At 36.1% G+C, this 13,174-nt stretch overlaps 2 protein-coding genes across 2 annotated transcripts in view; both read right to left on the bottom strand.

The window, feature by feature from the left end:
• Positions 1 to 13,174, bottom strand: part of CalpC (calpain C) — a 277,295-nt gene that overhangs the window by 156,292 nt on the left and 107,829 nt on the right. The window lies entirely within an intron of this gene.
• Positions 1 to 13,174, bottom strand: part of LOC148952204 (uncharacterized) — a 40,422-nt gene that overhangs the window by 24,868 nt on the left and 2,380 nt on the right. The window contains exon 2 of the mRNA XM_089088631.1: positions 12,706 to 12,798. Within this exon, the coding sequence (XP_088944757.1) occupies positions 12,706 to 12,798 (93 nt within the window). The remainder of the gene's footprint in view (positions 1 to 12,705; positions 12,799 to 13,174) is intronic.

A 13,174-nucleotide genomic window follows, 5' to 3' on the forward strand; every position in this document is an offset into this window, starting at 1 on the left:
AATTGTACTGTTTGATAGTGTTTTTTACAGCTAATTATATGAAATATTAAAAAGTTCCATGTGAAGCAATTCGATGATAAATATTAATGTAATTATCCAAAAGGTGTTTGATTTAAATTCCAAAATATTAAAACTAAAAACACTAATGCTTAGTAATGTCACTATGACGATTTGTTTCACTTCACTTAGTACGTCATTGGACGTATAGTAACGTCCAATGACGTTTTTTGTTACCGATATTAGCGGTAAAACGAATATGTAGCCTTATAGATAAATAACAAATAAACAAAGATAAACACGCATAATTTAAGAACATAATTTAATGATTGATTTATGTTTCATTTTAACAGTTTTGGAACTCAACTTTTAATGAAAATTACCTCTACATGTAGCTATGCAGTTTTAAAATAACTAAACAGCTAACAAAATCTTAAAAATTATGGTTTTCAGGAATGATTTCATAGGCAGTGCAATAGCGCTGCCTAAGTAAAGAACGATGTTGGCACAATGTATTATTTATTGTTTTTTGTTTTTTTTTAGACCAGGGCACTTCGTATCGAAGGAGTTGTCGTAGAAACTTTGAACAAGGCTCATTCGATTGGAAATTGTAATGGCTAGTGCCCTTTTTAATCGTTGAAAGTGATTGGAAGCCAAATAACACCCCGTCCTTGCCCGCCATTTCCCCAGACACATCCGATCAAAATTTTGAGATAGCCATTTTCTTCAACGTAGTTGAAAGTTCTGGAAATTATGTCTTTGAGGATGAGGCCCCCACACCCCTCAAGGCAAGGGTTGTAAGTTATGCCCTTGGGGCACATTAGGTTTTTATAGAAAGTGTTGTCGTAGAAAATTCAAAAAGGGCTCATTAGATTGGAAAATGAAAGGGCTAGTGCTCTGTTTAATAGTGGAAAGTGATTGGAGGGAAAATAACCTCCCTCTCACGCCCACCATTTCCCCAACCACATCGAATCAAAATTTTGAGATAGCCGCTTTTTTCAACGTAGTTAAGAGTTAAAGAAATTAGGTCATTAAGGCCGACAACCCCCCCCCCCCCCCTCCACATCCCTCAGGGTAAGGGTTGTAAATTATGTCCTGGGGGCCTATAAGGTTTTGAAAGAAAGCTGTGTTGTAGAAACTTAACAAAGGACTTATTCGATTGGAAATCGAGAGAGCTATTGCTCTTTTTGATAGTCCATTTTGTTCAACGTAGTTTAAAGTTCTTAAAATTAGGTCTTCGAGGAAGACAGCCCCCCCCCCCACACACACACACAATCCTCAGTGCAACGGTTGTTAGTTATTTCCTGGGGGCATATAAGGTTTTAATAGAATGCGTTGTCGTAGAAACTTCAAAAAGGGATCATTCAAATGGGAATAGATATGGCTAGTGCCCTTATTAATAGTCAAAAGCAATCGGAGGGCAAATGCCCCCCCCCCCATACCCATCATTTCACCAAACACTTCCGATCAACATTTTGATATAGCCCTTTTGTTGAACGTAGTTGAAGGGTCTGGAAATTTTGTTTCTTGAGTTTGATAACCCCCCTACAGCCCTCAGGGCTAGGATTGTAACTTGTGCCCAGGGGGCGTATAATGCTTTTATATAAAATGTTGTCGTAAAAACTTCAAAAAGGGGTCATTGGAATGGAAATTGAGAGGACTATTGTCCTTTTTAATAGTCGAAAGTAATCGGATGAAGAATCATCCCCGCTCCATGCCCATCATTTCCCCAAACACTTTCGATTAACATTTTTATAGAGTCATTTTCTTGAACATAGTTGAAGGGTCCGGAAATTATGTTCTGAGTATGAGAATCCCCCCCCCCCCTACAGCCCTCCAGACTAAGAGCGTAAGTTATGCCCTGGGGGCATATTAGGTTTTATAGAATGCGTTGTCGTAGAAACTTCAAAAAGGGCTCATTCAATAGTAACTGAGATAGCTAGTGCCCTTATTACTATTCAAAAGCGATCTGAGGTCGAATGCCCCCCCCCCCCTCCAGGCCATCATAGAACTGAATTTACTAATGCAAAATCAAGATAGGTCACGGTTGTCTTGAACACTGAACATCTGAACACTAAACAACTGGACACTGGTACATCCGGGTTGCAGCGGTAGCTAGCAACCTAGTAAGAGACGATCACGTCCAATGTTAATAAATATAAAAACCCATAGTTCCTAACAAAGGAGTTAGATCAAAAAAAAAAGTACACCAGTAGAACCGCCTTGTCCGAAATCCCTGTATAGTAAGCTTTCTGTCCCTTGGCTTGGACAGCAAGAGAAATATATTGACTTGAAAATCAAGAAAAGTGGCAGCTACTACAACATTCTTGCCTAAGCAGTATATTTTTTTTTTCTTTGTTTCCAGAGATAGCTTGGCACTGGAGCATCGTAGATAGTTGTTTAATGGCTCATTTTAAAGGACATTAATTGGGTTAAAAATCTATTGTAACTAAAATAAATTATTTCTAAAAGAGAATAAATTTTTCCACCAAATACTGCATTTTCGATGTCTTTTCACACTGCAGTCTTTCAAACATAATACCAGCGGTAAGATTTGAACGCACGCCTCCGAAGAGACTGGTGGCTAACACCAGTGCCTTGGACCACTCGGCCAGGTTGCCTCTCATAAATAACTATATATATGAATTTGGGTTGCAGCAGTAGTCACATATAGAATGGTACATTTGTTTTTTTTACAGAACTGAATTTATTACTTCACAGTCAAGACAAGTCCACAACAAAGACGGTTCTAAGCCTATTTTCCCCAGCCTTATGGGTGATGATATGAACACTGGTTATCACCTCATGTGTGATAGAACTAAACACTGGTTCTGCGTAGAGATACTCAAGGTATGCGAAACTTTTAACAACTTCTTATGTATAAACAGAACTATTCGACAAAAAGGTGGATTTTTTCTCTTATCCCACCAAATGTAAGTTCCAAGTCCTATTGCTGAAATAGCTACAAGGCCTCCAAAGACTCCTGCTATTATTGTCCCATACATCATTGAATCATTCCCAACACTATTGTCATGAATCTTCTTTGTGATCAACCTTAATTCTAATTTGCCCCATTTCGTTTTTTTTTCACTTTCATTTTCCTTATTTCCTCAGTCATTTTAGAACTGTTTACATTTGTAATTATAGTTGAGGTAATATATGTCTGAATTTGTATCTCTTCCTCATTAAAAGCTTTTAGTCTGTCAACCTTAATTCTAAGATTACTTAAAGCAGGTTTCAATTTATTTGTGTTTGTTTGGTTCTTCAGCTGCTCATGGAAGCGGCTGCTCATTTTTTCTCTTGTCCCACCGAATGTAAACTAAAAATCCTATTGCTGAAATAACTAACAGGCCTCCAAAGACTACTGCTATTATTGTCCCATACGTCATGGAATCATTCCCAGCACTATTGTCATGAATCTTCTTGGTGATTCCGCTGGCATCGGGAGTGTTTGTCACCGGCAATTGTGAATCATCGGCAAAAGCAGGGAATATTTGCTGAAGAGTAGCAGTGCTTCCAAAACTAGCATGATCAGTCTCATTTGCCCTATTTTCATCTTTTTTCACTTTCATTTTCCTTATTTCCTCAGTCACTGTAGAAATGTTTATATTTGTAATTACATTTGAGGCAATATTTGTCTGAATTTGTATCTCTTCCTCATTAAAAGCCTTTAGTCTGTCAACCTTAATTCTAAGATTACTTAAAGCAGGTTTCAGTTTATCTATGTATGTTTGGTTCTTCAGCTGCTCATGGGAGCTGTACAGCAGCTGCACAAAAGGTCCAGAGGTAGGATATAATTCTAACAAAAGGTCCATTGTTAGCTTTTCACGTCGGGCTTCAACGTCTCCATGGGTTTGATTAATTGACAAATCAGCCTTAGAAGTGGTAACCGAGTCAAAGCCTAAGTACTTTTCAACATTAGTAATTTTCCGGGAAATTAAAGTAAAGTAGTGAACTCTCTTTTTAATTAAATAGTCATACGACATTACGCTCAGGTAATCACAGAAAACATCAACAGGGTTTTTATCCCTCATTCTTTTCTCTTTGCTTAATAGGCCACTTGTTACATTTTCTTGCATTGAATATCTTTCAATTGGCTTTGCATCTATAGAAACGAGTGATGTATAAATCACAATTAACAAATTCAATAAATGGAATTTCATTATACAAGTGTTCGAGAAGAATCATTGCACTTAAGAATATTGTTCCTCATATTCTAAATTGTACTGTTTGATAGTGTTTTTTACAGCTAATTATATGAAATATTAAAAAGTTCCATGTGAAGCAATTCGATGATAAATATTAATGTAATTATCCAAAAGGTGTTTGATTTAAATTCCAAAATATTAAAACTAAAAACACTAATGCTTAGTAATGTCACTATGACGATTTGTTTCACTTCACTTAGTACGTCATTGGACGTATAGTAACGTCCAATGACGTTTTTTGTTACCGATATTAGCGGTAAAACGAATATGTAGCCTTATAGATAAATAACAAATAAACAAAGATAAACACGCATAATTTAAGAACATAATTTAATGATTGATTTATGTTTCATTTTAACAGTTTTGGAATTCAACTTTTAATGAAAATTACCTCTACATGTAGCTATGCAGTTTTAAAATAACTAAACAGCTAACAAAATCTTAAAAATTATGGTTTTCAGGAATGATTTCATAGGCAGTTCAATAGCGCTGCCTAAGTAAAGAGCGATGTTGGCACAATGTATTATTTATTGTTTTTTTCTTTAGACCAAGGCACTTCGTATCGAAGGAGTTGTCGTAGAAACTTTGAAAAAGGCTCATTCGATTGAAATTGTAATGGCTAGTGCCCTTTTTAATAGTCGAAAGTGATTGGAAGCCAAATAACACCCCGTCCTTGCCCGCCATTTCCCCAGACACATCCGATCAAAATTTTGAGATAGCCATTTTCTTCAACGTAGTTGAAAGTTCTGGAAATTATGTCTTTGAGGATGAGCACCCCCACACCCCTCAAGGCAAGGGTTGTAAGTTATGCCCTTGGGGCACATTAGGTTTTTATAGAAAGTGTTGTCGTAGAAAATTCAAAAAGGGCTCATTAGATTGGAAAATGAAAGGGCTAGTGCTCTGTTTAATAGTGGAAAGTGATTGGAGGGAAAATAACCTCCCTCTCACGCCCACCATTTCCCCAACCACATCGAATCAAAATTTTGAGATAGCCGCTTTTTTCAACGTAGTTAAGAGTTAAAGAAATTAGGTCATTAAGGCCGACAACCCCCCCCCTCCACATCCCTCAGGGTAAGGGTTGTAAATTATGCCCTGGGGGCATATAAGGTTTTGACAGAAAGCTGTGTTGTTGAAACTTAAAAAAGGGCTCATTCAATTGGAAATTGAGAGAGCTATTGCTCTTTTTGATAGTCCATTTTGTTCAACGTAGTTTAAAGTTCTGAAAATTAGGTCTTCGAGGAAGACAGCCCCCCCCCCCACACACACACACAATCCTCAGTGCAACGGTTGTTAGTTATTTCCTGGGGGCATATAAGGTTTTTATAGAATGCGTTGTCGTAGAAACTTCAAAAAGGACTCATTCAATTGGGAATTGAGAGGGCTAGTGCCCTTATTAATAATCAAAAGCGATCAGAGGGCAAATGCCCCCCCCCATACCCATGATTTACCCAAACAATTCCGAGCGAAATTTTGATATAGCAATTTCGTTGAACGTAGTTGAAGGGTCTGGAAATTTTGTTTCTTGATTATGATAAACCCCCTACAGTCCTCAGGGCTAGGATTGTAACTTGTGCCCAGGGGGCGTATAATGCTTTTATATAAAATGTTGTCGTAAAAACTTCAAAAAGGGGTCATTGGAATGGAAATTGAGAGGACTATTGTCCTTTTTAATAGTCGAAAGTAATCGGATGAAGAATCATCCCCGCTCCATGCCCATCATTTCCCCAAACACTTTCGATTAACATTTTTATAGAGTCATTTTCTTGAACATAGTTGAAGGGTCCGGAAATTATGTTCTGAGTCTGAGAATCCCCCCCCCTACAGCCCTCCAGACTAAGAGCGTAAGTTATGCCCTGGGGGCATATTAGGTTTTATAGAATGCGTTGTCGTAGAAACTTCAAAAAGGGCTCATTCAATAGTAACTGAGATAGCTAGTGCCCTTATTAATAGTCAAAAGCGATCGGAGGGTGAACGCCCCCCCCCATGGCTAGTGCCCTTATTAATAGTCAAACGCAATCGGAGGGCGAATGCCCCCCCCCCTCCAGGCCATCATAGAACTGAATTTACTAATGCAAAATCAAGATAGGTCACGGTTGTCTTGAACACTGAACATCTGAACACTAAACAACTGGACACTGGTACATCCGGGTTGCAGCGGTAGCTAGCAACCTAGTAAGAGACGATCACGTCCAATGTTAAGAAATATAAAAACCCATAGTTCCTAACAAAGGAGTCAGATCAAAACAAAAAGTACACCAGTAGAACCGCATTGTCCGAAATCCCTGTATAGTAAACTTTCTGTCCCTTGGCTTGAACCGCAAGGGAAATATATTGGCTTGAAAATCAAAAAAAGTAGCAGGTACTACAACATTCTTGCCTAAGCAATATATTTTTTTTTTCTTTGTTTCCAGAGATAGCTTGGCACTGGAGCATCGTAGATAGTTGTTCAATGGCTCATTTTAAAGGAAATTAATTGGGTTAAAAATCTGTAGTAACTAAAATAAATTACTTCTAAAAGAGAAGGAATTTTTCCACCAAAAACTGAATTTTTGATGTCTTTTCAAGCTGCAGTCTTTCAAACATAATACCAGCGGTAAGATTTGAACCCACGCCTCCGAAGAGACTGTTGGCTAACACCAGTGCCTTGGACCACTCGGCCAGGCTGCCTCTCATAAATAAATATATATATAAATTTGGGTTGCAGCAGTAGTCACATATAGAATGGTACATTTGTTTTTTTTACAGAACTGAATTTATTACTTCACAGTCAAGACAAGTCCACAACAAAGACGGTTCTAAGCCTATTTTCCCCAGCCTTATGGGTGATGATATGAACACTGGTTATCACCTCATGTGTGATAGAACTAAACACTGGTTCTGCGTAGAGATACTCAAGGTATGCGAGACTTTTAACAACTTCTTATGTATAAACAGAACTATTCGACAAAAAGGTGGATTTTTTCTCTTGTCCCACCAAATGTAAGTTCCAAGTCCTATTGCTGAAATAGCTACAAGGCCTCCAAAGACTCTTGCTATTATTGTCCCATAAATCATTGAATCATTCCCAACACTATTGTCATGAATCTTCTTTGTGATCAACCTTAATTCTAATTTGCCCCATTTCGTTTTTTTTTTCACTTTCATTTTCCTTATTTCCTCAGTCATTTTAGAACTGTTTATATTTGTAATTATAGTTGAGGTAATATATGTCTGAATTTGTATCTCTTCCTCATTAAAAGCTTTTAGTCTGTCAACCTTAATTCTAAGATTACTTAAAGCAGGTTTCAATTTATTTGTGTTTGTTTGGTTCTTCAGCTGCTCATGGAAGCGGCTGCTCATTTTTTCTCTTGTCCCACCGAATGTAAACTAAAAATCCTATTGCTGAAATAACTAACAGGCCTCCAAAGACTACTGCTATTATTGTCCCATACGTCATGGAATCATTCCCAGCACTATTGTCATGAATCTTCTTGGTGATTCCGCTGGCATCGGGAGTGTTTGTCACCGGCAATTGTGAATTATCGGCAAAAGCAGGGAATATTTGCTGAAGAGTAGCAGTGCTTCCAAAACTAGCATGATCAGTCTCATTTGCCCCATTTTCATCTTTTTTCACTTTCATTTTCCTTATTTCCTCAGTCACTGTAGAAATGTTTATATTTGTAATTACATTTGAGGCAATATTTGTCTGAATTTGTATCTCTTCCTCATTAAAAGCCTTTAGTCTGTCAACCTTAATTCTAAGATTACTTAAAGCAGGTTTCAGTTTATCTATGTATGTTTGGTTCTTCAGCTGCTCATGGGAGCTGTACAGCAGCTGCACAAAAGGTCCAGAGGTAGGATATAATTCTAACAAAAGGTCCATTGTTAGCTTTTCACGTCGGGCTTCAACGTCTCCATGGGTTTGATTAAATGACAAATCAGCCTTAGAAGTGGTGACCGAGTCAAAGCCTAAGTACTTTTCAACATTAGTAATTTTCCGGGAAATTAAAGTAAAGTAGTGAACTCTCTTTTTAATTAAATAGTCATACGACATTACGCTCAGGTAATCACAGAAAACATCAACAGGGTTTTTATCCCTCATTCTTTTCTCTTTGCTTAATAGGCCACTTGTTACATTTTCTTGCATTGAATATCTTTCAATTGGCTTTGCATCTATAGAAACGAGTGATGTATAAATCACAATTAACAAATTCAATAAATGGAATTTCATTATACAAGTGTTCGAGAAGAATCATTGCACTTAAGAATACTGTTCCTCATATTCTAAATTGTACTGTTTGATAGTGTTTTTTACAGCTAATTATATGAAATATTGAAAAGTTCCATGTGAAGCAATTCGATGATAAATATTAATGTAATTATCCAAAAGGTGTTTGATTTAAATTCCAAAATATTAAAACTAAAAACACTAATGCTTAGTAATGTCACTATGACGATTTGTTTCACTTCACTTAGTACGTCATTGGACGTATAGTAACGTCCAATGACGTTTTTTGTTACCGATATTAGCGGTAAAATGAATATGTAGCCTTATAGATAAATAACAGATAATACAGAAAAGGCATTACAATACATGAGCAAGTAATGTGCCACCAGGTATCCAAAATCATTAAATCTATTGATGTAGGTTAGAATTCTACACAATCATTGGTCGTAAAATAGCTGGACCCATCGTGAAGAAAATCAAGAATATAAAAGTATATTAATCCAAATTTTCATTAGAAAAATGTTCTTATCTTCTGCTTTATTTTAACTGTCTTTTCTTGAAATATATGCGTGTTTATCTATTATTCTGAGTATGGAAATTATGTTATGAGTATGAGAATCCCCCCCCCCCTACAGCCCTCCGGACTAAGAGTGTAAGTTATGCCCTGGGGGCATATTAGGTTTTATAGAATGCGTTGTCGTAGAAACTTCAAAAAGGGCTCATTCAATGGTAACTGAGATAGCTAGTGCCCTTATTAATAGTCAAAAGCGATCGGAGGGTGAAAGCCCCCCCCCCATGGCTAGTGCCCTTATTAATAGTCAAAAGCAATCGGAGGGCGAATGCCCCCCCCCCTCCAGGCCATCATTTCCCCCAACACATCCGATCCACATTTTGATATAGCCATTTTGTTGAACGTAGTTGAAGGGTCCGGAACTTGTGTTTTTGAGTATGACAACCCTCCTACAGCCCTCAGGGCTAAGATTATAGGGCTTTTTAATAGTAGAAAGTGATCGGAGGGAGAATTACCCCCGCCCCATGCCAATCATTTCCCCAAACATTTCGGGTCAACATTTTGCTATGGCCATTTTCTTCAACGTAGTTGAGAGGTTTGGAAATTATGTCTTTGACGATGACAACCCTCCCCCCATAGCCCTCAGGACAAGGGTCCTAAGTTGTGCCCTTGGGGCATACATGGTTTTTATAGAAATTTTCGTCGTAGAAGCTTCAAAAAGGGCTCATGGAAATTGAGAGGACTGGTTGCTTTTTTATTAGTCGAAAATGATAAGAGGGCAAATGCCCCCTCCCCATGCCCATCCTTTCCCCATACGCTTATAATCAAAATTTTGAGATAGCAATTTTTTCCAGCGTATCAGAAGGGTCTAGAAATTATGTTGTTTAGGATAAAAAATCCCCCAGCCCCCAGGTTAAGGGTTGTAATTTATGCCCTGGGGATATGTAAGGTTTTTTTTACAGAAAGCATGGTCATATAAACTTCGGATGAGGCTCATTGGATTGGTAATCAGACGCCCTAGTGCTCTTTTTAAGAGGCAAAGTGATCGGAGGGCAGTTATCCCCTTCCCCCTCCCACACACGTCGTATTGTCCCGAAATACATCTAATAGAAATATTGAGATAGCCATTCTATTCAAAATAGTCTAAATATCATATAGCAAGGCTTTTGAACAAACCCCAGAGATTAGGGGCAAGGGTTGTAAGTTATACCCAGGGGGTATTTAAGGCTCTTATGGATGGGATGGCTGTTTAACTTTAGAAGAGGCTCAGTCTTTCTCCCTAAAAAAGACTATGTCAATATAAAACGAATAGAAATTGATTTAAAAAAACTTTTTCCACAAAATAAGTTTTTCAAAAAAAAGTAAAGAACTCCATTAAACCAAAAATGAACAAAAATAGAATCAAATAGTCTACCAAACATACAACTACCACAAATCAGTATCAATAAATAAATAAACAAACCAAAATTGAAATACGTTAAAGAGTCAAACCCAAAACGAGCAGAAATTAATGTGAGTAGGGTTCTAAACCCTATGCTTTCTAAAAGCCAGAATATAATTTGTATTTGACTGAAGAAATTCAAATGAATTTACTGAAAAAAATTTACATTGTCAGTTTAGTATGCATATGCTGATATTTATTCCTTAAAATCTTATTAATTTTTGATTTCTTAAAGTTATTAAAGTGAAAACATTTAAAAGAATTTTTTCTGCTCGTTTAGAGTTTGCCTTTTTATTTATTTTAATTTCTGTTTGTTTTGGGTTTCATTTATTTATTGATACTGATTTGTGGTAGTTATTTGCTTGGTAGATGATTTGATTCTATTTTAGTTAATTAATTGTTTTAATTAATTTATATAGAATTTCGGTACAATTAATTACAAATGGAAAACATGTAAGTTTTATCGGTATCAAGGCTGTAGATATATCTGAAGCCTAGTAAAGAACAAATCACAGCATATACTGGAGTTGCTTAGCTGCCTTGGTCCCTGGGGTTCGTCTCTTACTATTCCAAACAAGAAAAAGTCATAGGCTTTTTCACGTTTGTAATCATTAATAGAAAAATCTAACTCAAAAATATAGCTAAATCGTTAGTAATTTGGAAGTAACTTAATATTTGGGAGAGTTTTTGTAAAAAGTAAATGCTATATTACGATGTTAGCTATGATTATAACTTTTTACAATTGATGTTTCTTGCTCTTCAAGCCAAGGGACTGCAAGTTTCCTTCATAGGGATTTTGGACAAGATGGCTCTACTAGTGTACATCTTGTTTTGATCTGAAATTATTTTTTACATAAAGGATCGATCTTTAGGAAAGGTTAGGAATATTTGATCCTGGGTGTGTCAGAAAAGGCTAATGTATCAAGGTGAAGCTTCAAGGAATGTAGAAAGGATGCTAAACTAAATCAAAAGACCCTATGTGTATATAGGTTTATCAAAAGGACGTATTTGCATCGGAAGAAACTATAAATATCATATTAATCAAAGAAACAAAACTTGGAAGATGGAGGGTTGAATTTGGTGGGCAAATCATTGGTTAAATTTTTATATTTTCATTATTGAATCTTAAAATAAAGGGCTTTTCTATTGGGGGAGGGGGTTACAGTCGAAACCTTTATCTGCCCTTTGTACGAAATTCTTATATGGTAAAATAAAAATTAATTTTCTGAACAAGTTCGAATATGATATCTTACATCACAAACAAATTCTTATGTAGGAAGAAGCCAGAAATGTCTCACTGCACCTGCCATCTGGGTTTTCTCCACGCACATAGGAACTGATAGCGTTTGTGTAGCAGTCTTAAGAATCAGATTAGGAAAACACCCACGAAATTACCTCTACTTATTGTCAATATAGTCAGATCTAAATCCTATCTATAGCCAGTGTACTCGTAATTGATAGCGTTTTGTCGTCGGAAATGATCATTTTTTAAATTTTCAATCTTGAACATTACGCACCTTTCTATTGTGAAGCGAGGGTCACTTGCTCGTCTGCTAGCCATTTATTTACTATGAAACAAGATAGAAAATATTCGATAATTCGATATAAATCCAAAGTCATAATTCGATATAAAACCAAATATATGGGTCGAAGAAAATATTATAAAGCTGATTTAGCTACAAGGCATATTTTTGAAAGCTCTGACTCGCATTATTCCTTAAGTCATGATTTGGATACTGAAAAATATTTTTTATTGTTACTGGTTCTTCATTTGTTTCGTAACATTTACGATGATCTTTGCTTTTAAATCAGTCTATTCAGTTAATTTCTTGGGATTGAGACTTTGTGCAATCGGATGACAGATTCAAATCATTAAATTTTATTGGTACTTACGTGTTATAGAGACTAACCAAAGAAGTGAAGTTGGGTTAATCCTAATGAAATATAGCAAATTATGATGAAAATGTAATACTTAAGTAACAAAGTTATGGAAACTACAGCTGAGAATTACGGAAATCAGTCCCCCAGAACACATTATATTAAATATCAAACCTAACCAACTCTATATACTAAGTATTTAATAAAAGTATACCTGTATTGTATTTTATCTCAATTACACTAAGCTTATTATCTCCGAATGCAGACAGAAACGGTTTTACTCAGATCAAGAACTTGAGTTTGGTTCGTATAACACGTCAGTAGCGTTTTATTTCAGTGATATACTTAAAGTAACATGCTGAAGACTATAAATAAAACTAAATTAATAAAGCTCAAATTTATAGTTACATAAGTCACAAGTGTAGCTTTTTTGTCCCTGAAGGAATGAAAATAAATAAGTTACCTCTTCTGCTGGTGACTCCATGGTCTTGGCATCTGTATTCTATGGCCCAGGCATCGTAATCGGTGGCAAGAACTTTATATTCTTGAGCCGTAACTAAAACACAAAAATTAGAACTGATTTTTTAGTAGACAGATTCTTGAATTAGCATGCACTTACGAAGGATCGTTAAATTCCCAGAGAGCACTTGTGTCTATGCTATCCATAGGATCAGTCAAAATATTTCTAATGGAGGGACATGTTTTAAAGAAAGATGATGTATAGAAATAAATTATGAGACATTTTTATATGAATGACTTCAAGAAATGGAGAAGTGTAATGAAAATAAGCTATATCCAGAGGGAGGATTTAAAATTAAATTTTTATTTTAATCAAAAAGGTTAGAGCGGGTGCTTTTTGGACACATACACTATTGTTCTTCTCCTTTCTAAACGTATTCTTCAGAAATAAATTAAATCATTAGAACAAAGTA

The sequence above is a fragment of the Artemia sp. Qi Xiang Cuo genome, chromosome 5 (genome assembly GCF_049724085.1).
Source record: "Artemia sp. Qi Xiang Cuo chromosome 5, ASM4972408v1, whole genome shotgun sequence".
Lineage (NCBI taxonomy): Eukaryota > Metazoa > Arthropoda > Branchiopoda > Anostraca > Artemiidae > Artemia > Artemia sp. Qi Xiang Cuo.